This window comes from Phaseolus vulgaris, chromosome 7 (genome assembly GCF_051622355.1).
Source record: "Phaseolus vulgaris cultivar YP4 chromosome 7, ASM5162235v1, whole genome shotgun sequence".
Lineage (NCBI taxonomy): Eukaryota > Viridiplantae > Streptophyta > Magnoliopsida > Fabales > Fabaceae > Phaseolus > Phaseolus vulgaris.
In genome coordinates, this window is record NC_143504.1 from 54486558 (window position 1) to 54504894 (window position 18337).

The 18337-nt window shown below is 29.5% G+C and overlaps 2 protein-coding genes across 2 annotated transcripts; both read right to left on the reverse strand.

The window, feature by feature from the left end:
- Positions 1-241: 241 nt before the first annotated feature.
- Positions 242-4182, reverse strand: LOC137830308 (putative glycosyltransferase At5g03795). The gene is made up of 4 exons (XM_068637573.2): positions 3754-4182; positions 1810-2087; positions 1262-1595; positions 242-1127 (listed from the first exon to the last, which is right to left on the reverse strand). Exons 1-4 carry the CDS (start codon positions 3931-3933, stop codon positions 447-449), a joined length of 1473 nt encoding a protein of 490 aa, XP_068493674.1. The 5' UTR covers positions 3934-4182; the 3' UTR covers positions 242-446.
- A 7488-nt stretch (positions 4183-11670) lies between these two features.
- On the reverse strand, positions 11671-16760 carry OMR1 (L-O-methylthreonine resistant 1). Its single transcript, XM_068637574.2, has 9 exons — positions 16242-16760; positions 15574-15753; positions 15184-15453; positions 14885-15091; positions 13795-14043; positions 13649-13719; positions 12853-12970; positions 12515-12649; positions 11671-12224 (listed from the first exon to the last, which is right to left on the reverse strand). Exons 1-9 carry the CDS (start codon positions 16758-16760, stop codon positions 12084-12086), a joined length of 1890 nt encoding a protein of 629 aa, XP_068493675.2. The 3' UTR covers positions 11671-12083.
- Positions 16761-18337: the final 1577 nt, after the last annotated feature.

Here is an 18337-nt window from a genome sequence, read left to right on the forward strand (position 1 = left end):
CCAAAATCTACCTAAGGAGACAAACCATATTTGTACCAAAATCTGTGTTCCAAAATTGTGGTATTTTTTCAAAAATTTTTGAATAATTGAACTGGTAAAAGGATTTTTAGAGGACATGAAACAGCTATGGTTGTTTGTTTATAGAAGATAAGCAATATTTTTTCTTAGTTAATTACCTGAGAGAAATGATAACAAAAATAAAACCTCAAATGTTGCAATGAAAACAAGAAACTAAAGAGAGTAAAGCAAATGCAAACATTGATATAAATGAAAATCAAAGATAGAGTTTGTCCCATAGTTTTAGTCTTGTGATTAAACAAGACAAAACAGACAAAACACAACAGAAACAGACAAAACACAACAGAAACAGACAAAACACAACACCAATACAGTATTATTGTGAAAGTGAAACTGCATTGAACGATTCATTAAACATAGCCAAGCCATCACTGACTTCCAATGCTTTGATCATGGTGAACTTCCAAGTTGAGTCTCCTAAGCCACACAGAGTGAAGGATCATGTGAAACACATCGAAACGCTTGGGTGGAGAATGTACTTCAAAGTGCCTTCCAATTTGTTCCACTCTTCTCTGCATTCTTATATATTGTTTTGGAGGAATACTCATCAATATCTCCTTCAAGTTAGGAATGTCCTTCACCGAAACCTCAACTGAAAATGACTTCCAATTCAAAACATCACTGAAAGGAGGGACAGAGTGCTCAGAAATGAACACAGGAACACAGCCAGTGTAAATTGCCTCCACCACTCTAGGGCTAGCCCCCTCATACCCACTAGGACACAGGCAAAACTTGCTCTTCCTCATCATCTCATGGTAAGAAATCCCCTTTGGAAGATACTTGAGAATCTGAATATCTTCATCCTTATTTTCCCAATGTTTAAGAAGAACTGGTGCAATGGGGCCATGAACTCCCCCTGCAAAGAAAGTCAGGATTGAACGTTTAGATGCAGATTGCCCACCAATGAACCTTATTGAACTGATTTTGAGATTGATTTCAGGAAATGAGACATCCTTTGCAGGCTTAAATCCTTCAGATGTGTTGGCATTACAAAGTACACGAATAGAGTTCTTGTGCGGAGTAGGTAAGGATAATGATGTCCCTCGGCACTAAACACACAAAAAAAACAATGAAAATTAATATATACATGTAATCATCTAAATATCTGAAGCAAACATAAACAAATTTTAACTCTAAATATTTATGCCTTTTAAATCAACAATGCAAGGAAAGTTAGAGGTACCATGTCATGGCAAGCAAGGGTGAAGTGATCTGCTCCAAGACTTCGATTCCAATAAGGATATCTTGCTGCAATGACACTGACATAATCTGTGGCAGTTTTCTTCACGGGACTTAAGTCTTGTGAGACTCCTTCATACCCATATCCAACCCTAGGGAGGAAAAACACATGTGCTTCCTCGGGATCTTTAGTTCGAAAATGGTTATTCATTTCAATAGCATGCATGAAGTTACCCTCCATGGAGTATTTGCTTTTGCATGGTGCATTGTGGAAAACTGGAGGCTCCCCTTCTCCATAGGAAAATACTTTAAACTGTTTCTCCATTTCTAAGTAGCTCCTGTGGTAGCAACACAGTTTAAGAACAGAATGATTAATGAGTAGTTTGTTATGAACAATGAATAGAACAAGAAAATGCATGAGTTCTTCTTTGCTTATGGTGTTGAAAGAATTGATATGCACATATGGTCTTTCTCCATATTGATTGGGATTTAATATTACAATACATATTTTTAATGGGTCACTATGACCAACAATGCATGGAATAGTTGTACCTGTGAAATGCCTTAGCATTCCAATACATTGGACCTTTGGGAACATAATCTGAATCTGGTGTTCCGGTCCCATTTCTGGCTTCTCTGATTGCAGCTCGAGCTTGTGCCAAACCAATCTCGATATTATCTAAGATGGTTGACTCTCCATTTTGCTCATGAGGTAGGTGAGGTTCACTAGATTCATTCACAGAAGTTTCGAAAGCATTCAAAACTTTAGTCTCATCCAAGTTTGATAGATTGAACGAAGGTTTGGAGAGATTGAAAACTTCTGTTTGATTCTGTTCAAACAACACAAGTAAGTGATTTTAGTTAAACTATCAAATACTAAGATTTCAAATGCTAGAATAATATACAAAAGCTTAAAAAAAGTTTGAAACTTGATTTTCATAATAACCACACTGTTAGCATGATGAAGTGATGAATGGTAGATGTCTTATAAGTGGTTTCTCTATTCTTGATGCCCCATAGGTTTCATAGACAGATTATTTAGAATTAGTTTGAATAGTTTTAAATGAATTAAAATTTATTTATATTTAATCTCTATAACCCTCAAAAAGAGATATTTGCAAAAATTTGACATAATTATTTGTTCTGAATTTAAAAGAAAAAAAAATCATATATCAACCAGATTGGATTTAAAAAAAAATTAATAATTTTTTTTCAGCAAAAAATTTTAATCATAATATTTTTTTAGCCAAATAATGTTTTAAATAATAAAAGTTTAGACTACTTTTCAAAACAAAACCAATTTTAGACTCTACAGAAGTTAGTAATAGACTCTTATTGATAAGCTTATGTCATTTTTACTTTTAAATTGTTTTTATACCTAAAATAAAAGGAAATAAAACATTTACTAGCATTTTGTCAAAAATATACTCCTTCAATTCTAAAATAGTAGTCTTTTTAGTAGTTTTTTTTTCTTCTAAAACTGTTATATTTTAATTATGATCAAAACTGAACAACTAAAAATAATTAAAATTAATAATTTTTTTATTTTATATAATAAAACCAAATCAAATTACTTATTATATTTAAATATAATTTTATATGTTTGAATTAATTATCAACATTAATAAAAAATATAAATATATATCTTAAAGTATGATACTTGATTTTGTATTATAATTTTTAACTATAAAATTATATAATTTATTTATAAACATCCAAAAATATTTATAAATATAATAAAGTTATTTAAAAAATTATAACATGTCTTTTCATCTAATTTTTTTATTATAAAGTACTTAATAAAATTACTATATATATATATATATATAAATTAAGATACAAAATATTAGACTGTTAAATTTTGTATTAAATTAGGACTGAACAAAATAAAAATATATTTAACTTTTATTTATAAATTACAAATATTTTTATGTTTATTTTCATTATTGTGAAATAACATTAAATAAGTCACTGTAAAACAGTGTAAGTAAATTGATTTAAAATACAACTTTGCAGATCTAAATAATAAAGAAGTAAATCTACTATAACAAGATTCAAGATTCATTTGGTGTTTTGTTACAAGAACATCTCATTCTTTTGTCATAAAAACACCAGAAAAACTTAGCTCTACTCATCCATGGTTACTAACATAAATCTCAATCACCTTCAAACAAATGATGAGAAATGTTTATTTTATAAATATGGTAATTCAAAACTTGTAATGTATTATTATTATTAATTAGAAAAAAATGGAGAGAATAAAAAGAAAGAGGTGACATTAATCAATTCATATTACATTTTCATTTGATTATCCTCTCTATCTTATGAATAAACAAGTATTATCCTAGTTTGTTTTTGCATGCAGAAAAAAAGAAGTGAGTATTCCCTGTATCCTCATTTGTTGAGTATTATAATAATCATTCTAAAAACTACATGAAAGAAAATCACCATTAATATTCAAAGACTAAAAGCATGGAAGAAGAAGTGAGGTCTTACATATTGATCGAAGGTGGAATTATATGAACAGCTTTCAACAAAACCCCATTTGCAAAGATGTTTTTTCTTCTCAGAAGCAAGTAATGTAAGTATGAAGAAAGGCACTATCATCATGATAACCTTCAACATTAAAAGGTCTCCTGAAAGCCACTCTGCACAATTCCATTTTTTATCACTCATTTCTGATAACCCAAGTATCTCAGTGTATGGTTTTGCAAGAACAAGCACAACACACTAAGTCTATTTAACAAGCACCACAACCACCTTTTGATTCATACTACAGCTGTCTCGGATTCTTCACCACCAGTTACATTTGATGGTAGCAGAAGAAATTATTGTATGTAACTGTTTGGTTTTGTCGTCTCTTTTTTACCCAAAAGAGATGCGAAATGAAGGAAACTTTAGAATCCAAAGCAGTGAATTACGGTTTAAAATTATTTTCATAATGTGACTTTAAGCAAATACCCGAGAGTGAAATCTCAATTTTACATATTTTTTAGTGTGATAAAATTATATATTGAATTTTATTACCATCTTAATTTCAAAATAAAAATATGTAAACACAAATCAATTTTCAATAATTAATTTTAATAAAATTAAAATCTTTCAAAAATCTATTTTCAAATACTTACTTTGATGTTTGAACTCGTTTGATGTGATGTTTAGAGAGACAGTTCACGTGATGACACAAGTATTTCCTCTCAAGTGTGAACAAAATTTAGATTATATTTGTTGATTATATTTGTTATACATAGTTAAACTGTTTAATATTCTTTTAAATAATGTTTAATATGATTTTTAATTATTTGATAATATGGATTTATTACTAACAATATTTAAAAGTTAAAACTATAAAATATTATTTAAGTGTAATTTTCTTATATGAATTTTTATGTGTATATATGTACATAAAGAGAACAACAATAAAAATATACATAACGAACTTCTTCTTCTTTTTATATTAATGTAATAGTGTACAGTGCGAAAGATTCTCATATTAAGTTTTTTTCTTTGTTTTTTTCGTTTAGACGTGTCGTTTCTGCATGTATGATTTTCTCAACGTGTCGTTCTAATATTGAGGTGAAGATCAAGAAACATGCAATGGGCGAACAAAAAGAGAATTCAGAAGTTCTTTAACATATCTATTGTTTCTGCGTGAAATTTCATCAGTGGTCAATTTTCTTACCGAATCTGATTCCTTTATCGGGTATGATTCCTTGTAAGAAAAATTTATGCCACTAGCAATTTAAAATATTAAAATATTGTTGCATAATTTAAACATTAATAAATTTAATATAATAGTGTATAATTAGATTACATAAATTCTATCGATTGACCAGTAAAAGATATATCAAATATCTTAGGTTTTGTATAGAATCTATTTACATAAACTATATAAACTCTTTACTCTTTAGAATGTATATTTATATTTTTAATAAAATCATATTTATCTTTGTTAATTTTTAAATAGGTATTCACCTTTTTAAGTTTTAATAAATCATATTTATTTATATTTTAATAAAATGACACTGGCTTATTTTATTTAAAGGCTAGCTTCTTTAATATACTATTTTTATTATTTTGTTTCCTAATTTTTTTTTATGTTCCTCTAATATAATATTACATACTTCATTACTTCAAGTATTATATTTAAGCACGACTGGTTTATAGACTAATTAATTAAGGGAGAGTAACAAAAGAATTACAAATTTATTCATTATATTTATATAATCTTGTTATTAGCTAAACTAAATTTGATATTATTTTGTTATGTATTCTATTAAGAATTTTTTGTTTTGTTTTACTATGCATGCCTCTTCTATCTTGCTTTAAGGATTAGGAAAATTTTGAGTTTATAAGCTAGACTGAATTAGTAATTGAGTATGCAGAAAATATTATGTAAAGATTATTTTATTGTATATAATCATTTGAATCTTCATTAAAGAATAATAATTCATGTTCGTGCCCAACGGCATGTTACTTATACTTGGTGTTAATTCATTCGGTTTTTGGTGTTTTTGTCTTTTGATACCTGTTTTAGTTTTGTGATAGGGTGTCTACAATTATACTTCGATACTTAAATTATATTTAGGGTACATATGAATAAAAAGTTATAGATTCATTATCTTTTAATCTTGGAGTATTTACTATTTATAATGATTGTATTGGACTTTTACCTATATGGATAATTAAGCTAGACTCATATATATTCAAGTGTCTCTAATAATGATTTGTGGATTGTTTACTATTTAACCCTTGTTAATTATGATATTGAGTCACTAATCTTGGAATAGTCGAGTTTGACTGAGATATCAAATATTAACAAAGGATATGGATACAAGGCTTTTAGAAGGAAACTAATATGAATTTTTTTTATTTTTTTTTATTTTTAGTTGTTTAACTTTGTACACGTGTTTAGCTTTTATTGTGTATTTTTTTATTTTAGTCTTTATTGACTATTTGTTTAACATTTTGTCTCTTTAACTACACCTAAAATGAGTGTGTATTGCTTGTATATATTCAAACCTTCTACTTTGATTTAAGTAGAGAAAAGGGGTGTTGATATGTTGACACTGTCAACAATCACTACAAGAAAAGTAATTTACCTACGGACATTGTGTTCGTAGGTAACGAAAACAACAATTACCCACGAACTGCAGTTTGTAGGTAATGTTAATATACTTTATTTTTAAAATTTTAATTATTATTTAAATATTTTTTTTTATTTTCAATTATTATTTACATATATTATTTTTTGCAAATTTTTATGATTATTTTTATCAATTATTATATATGATATGACAATTATAATTAATGTTAGAACTAAACTGCAAGAGGTTGGAGTCCCTTGAAGAATTTTCATAAGCTTTAACCATTACACCAGTCAAGTTTTGTTGTCATGTTATGATTATTATTATACTTATGAGTATAATTATCAATATTAATATAATTAATAAAATAAAAATTAATAACATTTTTCATATATTTAATATTATTATTATTATTAATATTATTAAATATTCTTAATAATATCAAATATTCTTAATATTATTAAAATTCTTAGTATTATTAAATATTAATAATATTATTATTATTAATATTATAAAATATTATTAATATTATTAATATTATAAAATATTATTAATATTATTAATATTATAAAATATTATTAATATTATAAAATATTATTAATATTATTAATATTATAAAATATTATTAAATAGTATTAATATTATTAATATTATTAAATAGTATTAATATTATTAAATAGTATTAAATATTATTAATATTATTAAATAGTATTAATATTATTAATATTATTAAACAGTATTAATATTATTAATATTATTAATATTATTAATATTATTAAACAGTATTAATATTATTAATATTATTAAACAGTATTAATATTATTAAATAGTATTAAATATTATTAATATTATGAAATATTATTAATATTATCAAATATTATTAATATTATCAAATATTATTAAATAATTATCAAATATTATTAAATAATTATCAAATATTATTAAATAATTATCAAATATTATTAAATAATTATCAAATATTATTAAATAATTATCAAATATTATTAAATAATTATCAAATATTATTAAATAATTATTAAATATTATTAATATTATTAAATATTTTAAATATTATTAATATTATGAATTATGATTTTATAATTCTTCATATTATATTAATATTTTTAATATTATGTATATAATTATTATGATAATAGGTGGTAGGTAATAGAGATTCGTGGGTAATAGTTGGTAGGTAATAGAGATTCGTAGGTAAAAGTTGGTAGGTAATAAGATCCGTGGGTAATATGGTAGGTAATGCTGAATTTACCTACGGATTCAGAATCTGTAGGTAATGTTGTTCGTAAGTAATGCTGAATTTACCTACGGACTCAGATCCGTGGGTAAAAATCCATAGATAATACTAATTTTTTTTTAGTGAATAAAAACACACAGTTCACATTCCAATAAATTAATATTTTATTCTATTTTTTAATTCAAAATATATATTATATATTATTATAAGTATTTGTTAAAGGTATGTTATTACTGTTGATGGTGTTAAAGAAACTTTTCTCAAAGAAAAAAAATAGAAAAAATATTTATTCTAGTATCCTTTACTTTCCTTTTTTCTCTTTTGTTCATCTCAATTCTTTTTCTATAATGTGTAAGGATGTGATAAATTGTTATAAGACAAAATAGAACTAAAAGGATATTTAGATGTTGAAGATATATTGGAAACATTAAGATTACAATGATAATCCTTTAGATACTCAAGTTGTCTTTATATTCTGGTACTCATCCAGATAGCTGATCTGATTTAAAAAAAATTTGTGTCATGATCTTCATTAAGGTTTTGGTCTATATAAAAACAAACTTTTTCTGGAACCTCAATGTTTGATTCATAATTATTATTACTGTTATTTTCATAGTTACCACAGGGTGTAAGAATGACTTGTGATGACTGACTCAAAATAGGTTGATCTTTAGTAAAAAAAATTGATCATGAATGTTAGGACAGTTAGTTTCATTGCTAGTATCTTGATTCCTTTGATATGAAAAAACATGTCCATAGAAAACAGCATCCCTAGACACAAAAATTTCTCTTTGTCCCCCTTTTAAAACCAATAAAAACACATTATGATGTCATTTAATCAAATTTTCCTTTGTTTGTTGACAAAGTGCTTGCATAGTATAAAGATCCAAACACCTTTAATCCATTAAAATCTGCGGAAGTTTTGTAAAGCATTTCATAAGGAGAAGAATGATTTAAAACAGGTGTTGGAAGCATGTTTATAATATGTGCAACATGTATCACAAAATATGACCAATAAATTTTGGATAAATGAGATTGTATCGTGAGAACTCTTGGTACATTTAATATATGACCATGTTTCCTTTCAATTGTGCTATTTTGTTGGAGTATTGACACATGACGTTTGATGCACTATTCATTTGTTCACACAAAAAATATCTCATTATCACTTCTTATTATTTTTAAGGTTTAGAGCTTAGGGTTTAGGGTTTATGGTTTATGGTTAGCCATGAAATACAAATTTCATGGACGAGATTGCTACAACAAAAGCTGAAGGATTTTTTATATTTAACAAAAGGAAATTTAGTCCCGATAACATCAATACATTTGTTTGAAACATGCCCTAATAGAAAATGTCAAAAGAGTTTCTAAATCACTAGCACTTACATTAACAATATTGATGGTATATGCATATTTTGTGCGTTTGATTTGAAGTTTCTGATAGGATGGGATCCTGAGTATATAAAACTTATCTTCTATCTTAGCTAAACCAATTATTTTCAAGAGTTATTGTCTTGAATGTGACAACCATTAGAGTCAAAGATAAGAATACAAGATAAATTATCATTGAATTTTGCTATTGAAAAAGATTAAAAGTGAAACAAGGAATATATAAAACATTGTTTATGACATGATTTTGATTGAGAGAAACACTTTCAGAATAATTGACAATGATTTGATTTCCATTTTTTAATTTTACACAAATATGATTAATTTAATGATATGAAGTAAAATGAGTTAAGGATGAACAAATGTGGTTAGTAACACCACTATCAAGAATCCAATAATTGAAGGAAGAAATAAATTTATTATCATCTTGTATTGTCATGTTGAAAGGAAAACATAGACTTTATTAGAAACATTGTTACTATTACTGGATTTGGACTGTATTGTAAAAGAGTTAACAATGTTTGATACTGCTAAAGAGTAAAATCAATTTGTTGAAACTGCACTTTTTGACTTTGAACCTTCATGATTATGTTCATCATCATCAAAATTTTGTTTGAAAGAATAAATCATCTCCTCACGATCACAAATATGAATCACATTTTTCTTGTGAGAACATCACCCTTTAAATCATTCTATATATCAAATGTTTTGTTCATACAAATGATATTCTATACGATGAATGGAGAAACAGCCTTGAACATCCACGAAACAAAAGAATTGATTTTATTTATTAACATTATTATTTACTTTATTTTTAGTAATATGTTTATCTATTTATTTAATTATTATTATTATAAAAACTAAAAATGTAATCAAATGTAATAAAGTGTGTTATAGTCTATGAAGCTCAGACACTCCTCTTAAATGACATGTCGGTGTCTGATACTCGTATCGAACATCGACACTCGTATGACACTTATAGGACACGTATCCGTGAAGTGTCCAATTCAAAAAGTATTTGTTAGATTTCTGACAATTCTAATATAGTTCTAACACAATTTTAAAAAAGAAAAATACATTAATTTTCTAAAAATTCAAATTTTATTGTATAAATTGTCATTATGATTATAAAAATAAGAAAAAAAATCATTGTGAACCAGTCATGAAAAACATCTTTTTGCTCCAAAAAATAATCTAAAACATATTTGTGCACATAAATTTTTATTATTAATTTATATAATTCGTAATTATATAATATATAGATTCATGTCTCCGTGTCCTACATTTTAGAAATTTTACATGTCCGTATGAGTGTTGGTATCATGTTATAGTTTCCAGAAAAATGTTTGCTTACGTTTCGGCTGATCGTGTGGAAATATTTTTGGTGGTTGACAAATAATTTTTTTAGTATTTCTATTCATTTTTACATATTAACACGTCCAGTTTTCTTTAAAATGTATTGTGGAAAAGGAAACAAAAAATATTGAGAAAATAAATTTTATTAGCAACAATGAATCAAATTTTCTAAAACAAAAAGTAATAATTGATGAACTAGGTAAATATTTTATACGAATAACACATCTATTACATATTTCCACTGTATTCTTCTGATTCACCAAACCTGCGTTACAACAGTGTAATTTTTAAAGAGTATGTTTATTTGCAGAAAGTGTAATACTGGGGTGGGGAGAAAGAAGTTCTACAAGACACGTCACTGAATTACAAAAGAGTGAAGCAGAGGAAGGGGACGTGGGTGCGTGAGCTGGACAACCTTTGCGCATCCCGACATGGCTGCTACAGCCTACAAATGTTATCAATAAAAAAAAACATTTCAGAAAAAAAAAATTAGAATAGAAAATTGAAATTGTATTTGAGATATAAGAATTTTTGGAATCTAAATTCGAAATATTTTTAAAAAAAAGGGTTCTGAAACTAATTTGTTATTTTCAATAGGATGTTAGATTGAAATTGATATGGTGCAGGGAGAATTTGTCCTTTGGGATTCAGTGGCAACAATGTTTTGCCAAATTTTTCCCACGCTGATGCCTCGTTGCCACGCCTTTAAATTGTTGTGTCATGGCCATTCAATTTGCAGCAAACAAGCATTTTTGTTTTGCAGAGTTTCAAATTTATTATATAAAATCCAATGTATAAAAGAAGGAAAAACACCTCTTTTATCTAATGGGATTTGGATCATCAGAATTCATGAAATATTGGGTCAGATTAAACTCTGCTTAATCAGCATGAGCTGCTAAGAGAAATAGAATGAATGATACTTGGATTCTTCTTCCCTTAAGCTGTGTTTTAAGATTAATGCACATGAGGCTCTATCTTCCTTCACCTCTTTATTTGTGTTTTGTAATCCTGTAAATATATAACTTTTTTTATTTTATTCTTATTGGATTCTACAACTCAAAAGTCAAATTATACTTTCCTAAATATGGAATCTAAAAAGAGCTTTTATGATTTTACAGCTTCAGAGTATACAATCCATTAAACAGTTCAGAAGTAATTCTTTAATTACATCCAAAAGTTAATTTTCACTCTTAAACATGTAATTCAAAAGTCATTTTTAAGAAAACAGAAATAACTTTCATATATATGCATAAGTGGAGTAGGTAATGCCCTGCACAAGATTAAATATTAATAAAAGTAGGCCAACCCCATATAATAGTGTCAGCATTGTCACCAAAGGTTGCTCTTCATTATTGTTGTTCCATTAATGCTAGACGAAAAGTTCAAGTTTTTGAACATATTAAACGCTGCACCACAATGGTCAGGCTGCTGAGTTTAGCAAACGACCCTTTTGAGAGGCTTATATTACAGGGAAAAAAGACCAGTCAACAATATTATAGGACTCCACCATGCTTTCCAAAATAAAAAACAAAAGATAAAATTACACATTATAAAAATTGTGACAAGATGCCTCACTAGATAATAAGAGCTACTTCCTCTATCAACCAATTACATGTCTGAAGGGCCACTTTCTTTCCGGCTTCCCCACATCGAAACTTTTAGAGGTGATCGATGAAATATTAAATATGGACATCTTGTCCACTCAAATGCACAATAATGACAAGTGCCTAAAACCATCATCAGTGCATTAGTAGTTGGAAGTCATCATCATTATTCACCACTTGATAATCGTATCCCAGTCTGTTGGCACGGTCATGGAATTCATCCATCTCACTTTTAGGTACCTGAATACCAACTAGAATATTTGCTCCAGTCTCACCCTGTTGGTCAACAAGTATAAGGATGGCATCAGATATACATCGGTCAAAGGAAAAGGAAAGAAAGTGCATACTAGCCAAAAATTAGATGCAGTTATTTTAAGTGCTTTTAGTGTTATTGTCCAATCAAAATTCAAGATTCACCTCAGTAATTTGTATAACAAAGATTTGCATTAAGATCATAGAACACCAAAATGACCAAATGAACAGCCTTTTTAAGTTTTCTTCAATATACATAATATCCTCATGTTGTGTGTTTGAGTAAAGGAATAGAAAATAAAAAAAGTTCCCACCTCCCCTCGGTAATGGAATAAACTAATATTCCAACGTGGACTGAAGGGGTCTAAAAATTTCATCAAGGCACCGGGTCTTTCTGGAAAGGTAAAACGACAAAGAACCTCATTCTGTATATTTGATCTGCCTCCCATCTGAAATGTACTCAGAACAACATTAACTTAGTTCAACAATACAAACACAGAGTTGGTCATTCAACAGTTCCTGAGAGATGCATGTTTTATGAATACACCTAACAACAATAATGTTATATTGTTTAGTGGTTGGGAATACTGTTGAGAAAAGGGAAATGATATAATAACCTTCGCTATGAAGGAAATTTGTGAGGCCAACATACCAGGTAACGCAAGTGGTCTTTCACTAAGTCACTTTCTGTGAGATTGTAAGTTTTAAGCTGAGAAGATTCCATCCTCTCCTGCATTGCTCTTAGTTCGGAGACTGTGTGAACCCCAACACTGCACATTCACAGCATGTTATTGGTCCGTCTTAACATAATACTATTTGTTAACAGATATATATCAATAATAATAGAAAGTTGATAACAGATAGTTTCCGTAGAGAATTTGAGAGTCAATGAAAACTAAAATTAGGACAGAGAGATGTGAAGCTCGGATACGGCCAAAATGGCGTCGTCGGTGTTTCCGATACACCACGGACACGGACACAGGGCAGAAGAGTGCCTGACACGGTGTCGGATGCTTTTTATTGGGCCAGAAACGGCCCTCTTTCTGGATACGCCGGAGGAGACACGTTTCCCTCCTTGAACACGCCAGAAAAGTTAGAAAAAAAAACGCCGTTCAGTGTTTTAAAGACCTCTTCTCTTCCACACTAAATCTCAGATAAAATCTAAACAAAATCTCAAACAAAATATTAAAATTTCCAAAAAGTAAAAGTTAAACAAAATATATTACTACATTTTAATTTATAACAAAATATATTACTACATTTTAATTTATATATAGCCGTGTCCCGTGTCCTTTTCAGTTTAGCCGTATCTCCGTGTCCGTGTCGTATCCGTGCCCGTATCCGTGTCTGGGCTTCTTAGATGTCAATATTCAGCGAACATATTTCTCTTCAAAAAATGGATTGACGATGGATGAAGAAAACAGATAATCAGGCAGTTATGATCTCACCTGTAAAGGACAACAGCCTTTCTATCAGAGTTGTATCTGTATTTGAATTCTGTGATGTTCACCTGCCCCACCTACCGGAAGAGATAGAAAATAAGAACGTGAAGAGAACTTCTAGAAAAAAATGTTAGCCAAAGTAGCAGACATACCAATTGACAAAATTGTTTGAAACTGCCAGGTTCCTCCGGCATAATAGTGGCCAGCACAGCCTCTTGTTTACGACCAACATTAGCTAGCTCAGTTACAACACGAAGTTTATCAAAATTCATGTTTGCTCCACTGGTTATTACTACAATGTTTTCACCCCGGATTCCATTATACTTGCAGTATGCCTCAGCTCCAGCAAGTGCAAGTGCACCTGCTGGTTCCAATATGTTCCTTTTCTCCTCAAACATATCCTGCAAGAAGTTTTATTCTTGTCAAAATCCATAAAGTTCAAGTTATACAAAAAATGTACTGTTTTTCATTAAATGTACAAGACAAACAAAGGGCTATGTAAATTAAGTCCCCAATTCTGATGATACGAATAGACGAGCTACATTTGGATCAATAGAACTCCAACAATGGAACAGCCTAAGCACCAAATACAGAAAATGTCAACAACAGCCTCTAAAAGTACAGGTGAATTTAATAGACAAGTTCATCTAAATATAACACATGCCTCCCGATTAATAGCTAGTAGCTACTAGAGTTAAGTAATTCCACAAAAGGTTCTTCCAACTACTACCACTGCTCTCTCCAGTCTCCTTCATCCAGCCTTAAACAAGATAATGAAAAAAAAAATCCCAAATATATAAAAGAACTTGGTAATTCTTTAACAACACAAAACTAGAAATAGTTTGTCAGGATATTCTAGTTCCTCTAGATATTATATGCACTATAGTCCTCCAGCTACCAATTTAAAATTTGATATTACTAGCTGGCTCGGGTTCATAAGTCATCAAGCAAATCTCAATTGTTAACTCATTAAAACACTTAACAAATTTCTGATCATCTATCAAGAACATTAGATGGCACAGCATGAGAACAATTAGCTTGAGCAAAAGATCTCTATACTTTTCATGAGTAGTGAGTATAGATTTACTTCATTTGACAAGACACAATAAAGTTCCTAAAATATGCACAAAAGATGCTAAAGAAGCAAATATATCATATATATGAAGTCAAAAATATAAATTTGGAAAATATATAATGCATCAGAGACTTAGAATGTAAACTTCGCAAACAAAAGAATGTTACCTTTATTGACGCACAAATTGAATCTCGGCTTACAAGAACTACACCATCTACCAACTCCTTGCATATTCTGAAAGTTTCTTCACCAACCTCTTTAACAGCCACACCATCTGCAAATCCTCCAACCTGGTCCAAAATTACTCTCTCATCATGATGGAATGACAACGCCATTGCATTTGCATCAGAGGGTTCCACCCCAATAATCCTCACCTATGTATTCATACTAGACATCAATAACAATTTCTCTTAATAAAGAAAGCCATACAAAATCACAACAACCAATAACATAGCATCATGTAAACCTCTGGATTAACTCTCTTCACATAAGCAGCAATACCAGCAATGAGACCACCCCCTCCCACAGGAACAAAGATTGCATGCAATGGACCCTGCATTTGGCGCACAATTTCCATCCCAACTGTTCCCTGACCCATGATGACATCGGGATGATCAAAAGGAGGTATGAAAGTCCTACCCTCCTCTACCGCCTGCTTCTTAGCATATGCTTGTGCTTCATCGTATGAATCCCCCACAAGCACAACCTTAGCACCCAGCGCCTCCACAGATTTCCACTACAAAGTCATAAGAAACAAAAACGCAACTTAATTGAACAATTTTTATTTCACTGGGATATAATCAAAGACACACAAAAAAGAAAGCAGGAAAAAGCAAATATATAAGCAAAAACACACCTTGATTTCCGGGGTGGTAACAGGCATAACAATCACCGCACTGCAATTCAATCTCTTGGCAGAAAATGCAACTCCTTGAGCATGATTCCCAGCAGACGAGCAGATAACCCCCTTTTCCAACAACTCCCTGGGAAGCTTTGCCATCATATTATAAGCTCCACGAATCTTAAATGAGAAAACCTACACCCAATTTCAAATGCTCATTCAATAACACTCATCTTTTACTAAACCATATAGCATATCTTAATGTTCCATTTGTTTCAAAATCTAGGAAATGTATTAAGCCCTTCACTGCTAAAACTTAAAACCAACAACTGGGGTAAAAATAAAAAATTATGACTGAACAACAGTTCCTTCCATCTCAAGCAAAAATATAGCCATTTACATCACTGAAATATTTTATTAACAACAATATTTTTTCCTTGAAACTGCCGAGACATATTGTCATGTATAGGAAAGTCTTGTAACGATACTTTCAAAATAGTGAACTTAAAAGTTATATCTTCCACAATTAATTAAAAGACAAAGATGAGCCCCGGTGTGTTCGGACGTACTAAACTCTACTTTTTAATAGCACTAGGTAAATAATGAAGCATTTTAACACTCATTGCACATCAAAATCAAAAATTGATCTCGACCCAGATGAAACAAAGGTGGTGGGAACTTACAGGTTGTAAATCCTCTCTCTTGAGCCAAACCTTAACCCCGAGTCTCGTAGAAAGCTTTGGCGCCAATTGCAGAGGGGTCTCGATAGCTACGTCATAGACCTTCGAGGTGAGAATATTCGTCAAATAATTCATCGCATTCATCACGCCGTCGCCACCACTGTCGGGGCGGGACCGGTTAGGAACCGCGCCGACGTATCCGGGTGGGTACTGGAGGGCATCAGGCGAGACCCGGAGGCGCGGGGGAGCCACCGTCGGGGCATCCTCAACGACGACAGCATAGGAAGAAGAGTGCGCAGCCTCTGGCGGCGTGGAAAGCGTGGCGGCGATGAAGGGCTTGGGGCTGGGACGCGCCGCAAGGGGGTGGCGCGTCATTTGGTAGAGAGCTTGTCGGCGGAGAAGAGGTGGCGGTGTAGTGGCGACGCGCAACGAATCCATGGCAGTGAGGAGGTAGGCTGGGTCTGCGGAACAAATTGTTGAGGTTGAAGTCGAAGTCGTTAAATATAGTATATATAATACCATGTTATATATATATACACACACATGAATACATTTACTATCACCCGATTAAGATATGTTTCAAATCATCATGTGTCTAAAATCATTTTTATAAGAATATTGATAAAAGAATATAACCAGCATTTCTTTATAAAAAAATTATTGATAAATAATATATAAATATAGATGCTTTTATAATCCTAATCTCACATAATTGAGATTTTAGAATTGAACGGACAATTACATTTAAAATATATAAATGAACAGTACATGTTCATAATATTATTGGAGTAATTTTTTAAAATTTAAAATAAGTATTTAAAAAATAAACCATTTAAAAAGCATAGGACTTACTTTTAATAAGAAAAAAAAAATATTTATTTTTAAAATAAGTAGATTGGACAAGAACGTAGAAGTAATTCTCCAGAAATTTAGTCTTCGTTTGAAACAATTTCCTCCAAGCTCAATTTTTTACTATTCTAATGATATTTTAAATTCTCTTGAAAGTTGTATACGCCTTTTAGTCAAAAAAAATTGTCTACAGTGTTAATTAATTTTTCTCTTAAAATAAATATAAATAATGATGTTATTGATTTTGTTATTTTTTAAAAATTATATAAGGTTCTTTAAAAATTTGGGCTTCAAAGTTGGGATAGAGGGTTAGGCAAGTTTAATTTTCATTCTCATATTTTATACTTAATGGGTATGGTATGAAATTTATGTTACGTCCTCTTTTCTTTTGTCGAAAAAAGAATATATTACCTTTTTACTATCTTAAATATTAATTATATTTTTTTATAAAAAAAAAAATTATAGAAAACGCTCAATATTAAAAAAATTATGTAGGTGTTGAAATGGGTATGAACATGATAATGGATGTACAAAATCTCATCCTCCTACTTAATTTAAACAATTGATTATTATTCATATTTATATCTCTTCCATAGGAAAAATTTAGACAATAGGATTTATACAATAATTGTGGAGATGAGTTCATCCCTACTCTAAATCATGTTTAGAAAGATGTCTAATATTATTTGGATTAAAAAACATTTTAAAACTATTGTCTAAGATCATAGTTATATTGTTTGTGGCTAGAATATGATTCTATTTTTGGTTTTTATTTTATTTTTCTTAAGATTGTTGAAGAATAGATGAAGTATCTTAAAAAATTTACAATGTTTTAAAGGTAAATATTTTCAAAATTTTCAAATAGACAATTATTATACTGAGAAACTTTCTAATATCGGGATCGACAATAAACTTAGTTTTATTTGTTGTAATGATGTTCTTTCTAGTATTAATTTATATTTTTTTTTTGTAATATGCATCAACTACTAAATTTTCATTTTGTTTGGTTCTATCTAGTGTGATTTTCATTTTTTGTAATGATTAATGTGTCTTTTCTTATGAATAGTTGGTCATTGCAAATAATTTAGTTGGGTAGTGTTAGAGGAGGACTTCAACTTTTAATAATACCCCACGCATGGCCTCTCACCTTTATAATGTATCACACTTTCATTAACACTGATGTCGATATGCATTAAAAATCTTAAGTTTTAGTGGGATCTATTTTTCAATAGACATTTTTTAAATCATAA

Excerpts from the sequence above, each read along its gene's own strand:
- LOC137830308 (XM_068637573.2), bottom strand. The coding sequence starts at position 3,933 with ATGAGTGATAAAAAATGGAATTGTGCAGAGTGGCTTTCAGGAGACCTT. Across the intron at positions 2,088-3,753 it reads ATTCCACCTTCGATCAATAT|AATCAAACAGAAGTTTTCAA; the intron begins GTAAGACCTCAC and ends TTGTTTGAACAG. Across the intron at positions 1,596-1,809 it reads AATGCTAAGGCATTTCACAG|GAGCTACTTAGAAATGGAGA; the intron begins GTACAACTATTC and ends TTGCTACCACAG.
- OMR1 (XM_068637574.2), bottom strand. The coding sequence starts at position 16,760 with ATGGTATTATATATACTATATTTAACGACTTCGACTTCAACCTCAACA. Across the intron at positions 15,092-15,183 it reads TGAAGAGAGTTAATCCAGAG|GTGAGGATTATTGGGGTGGA; the intron begins GTTTACATGATG and ends ATGAATACATAG. Across the intron at positions 12,225-12,514 it reads TATTCCATTACCGAGGGGAG|GGTGAGACTGGAGCAAATAT; the intron begins GTGGGAACTTTT and ends GTTGACCAACAG.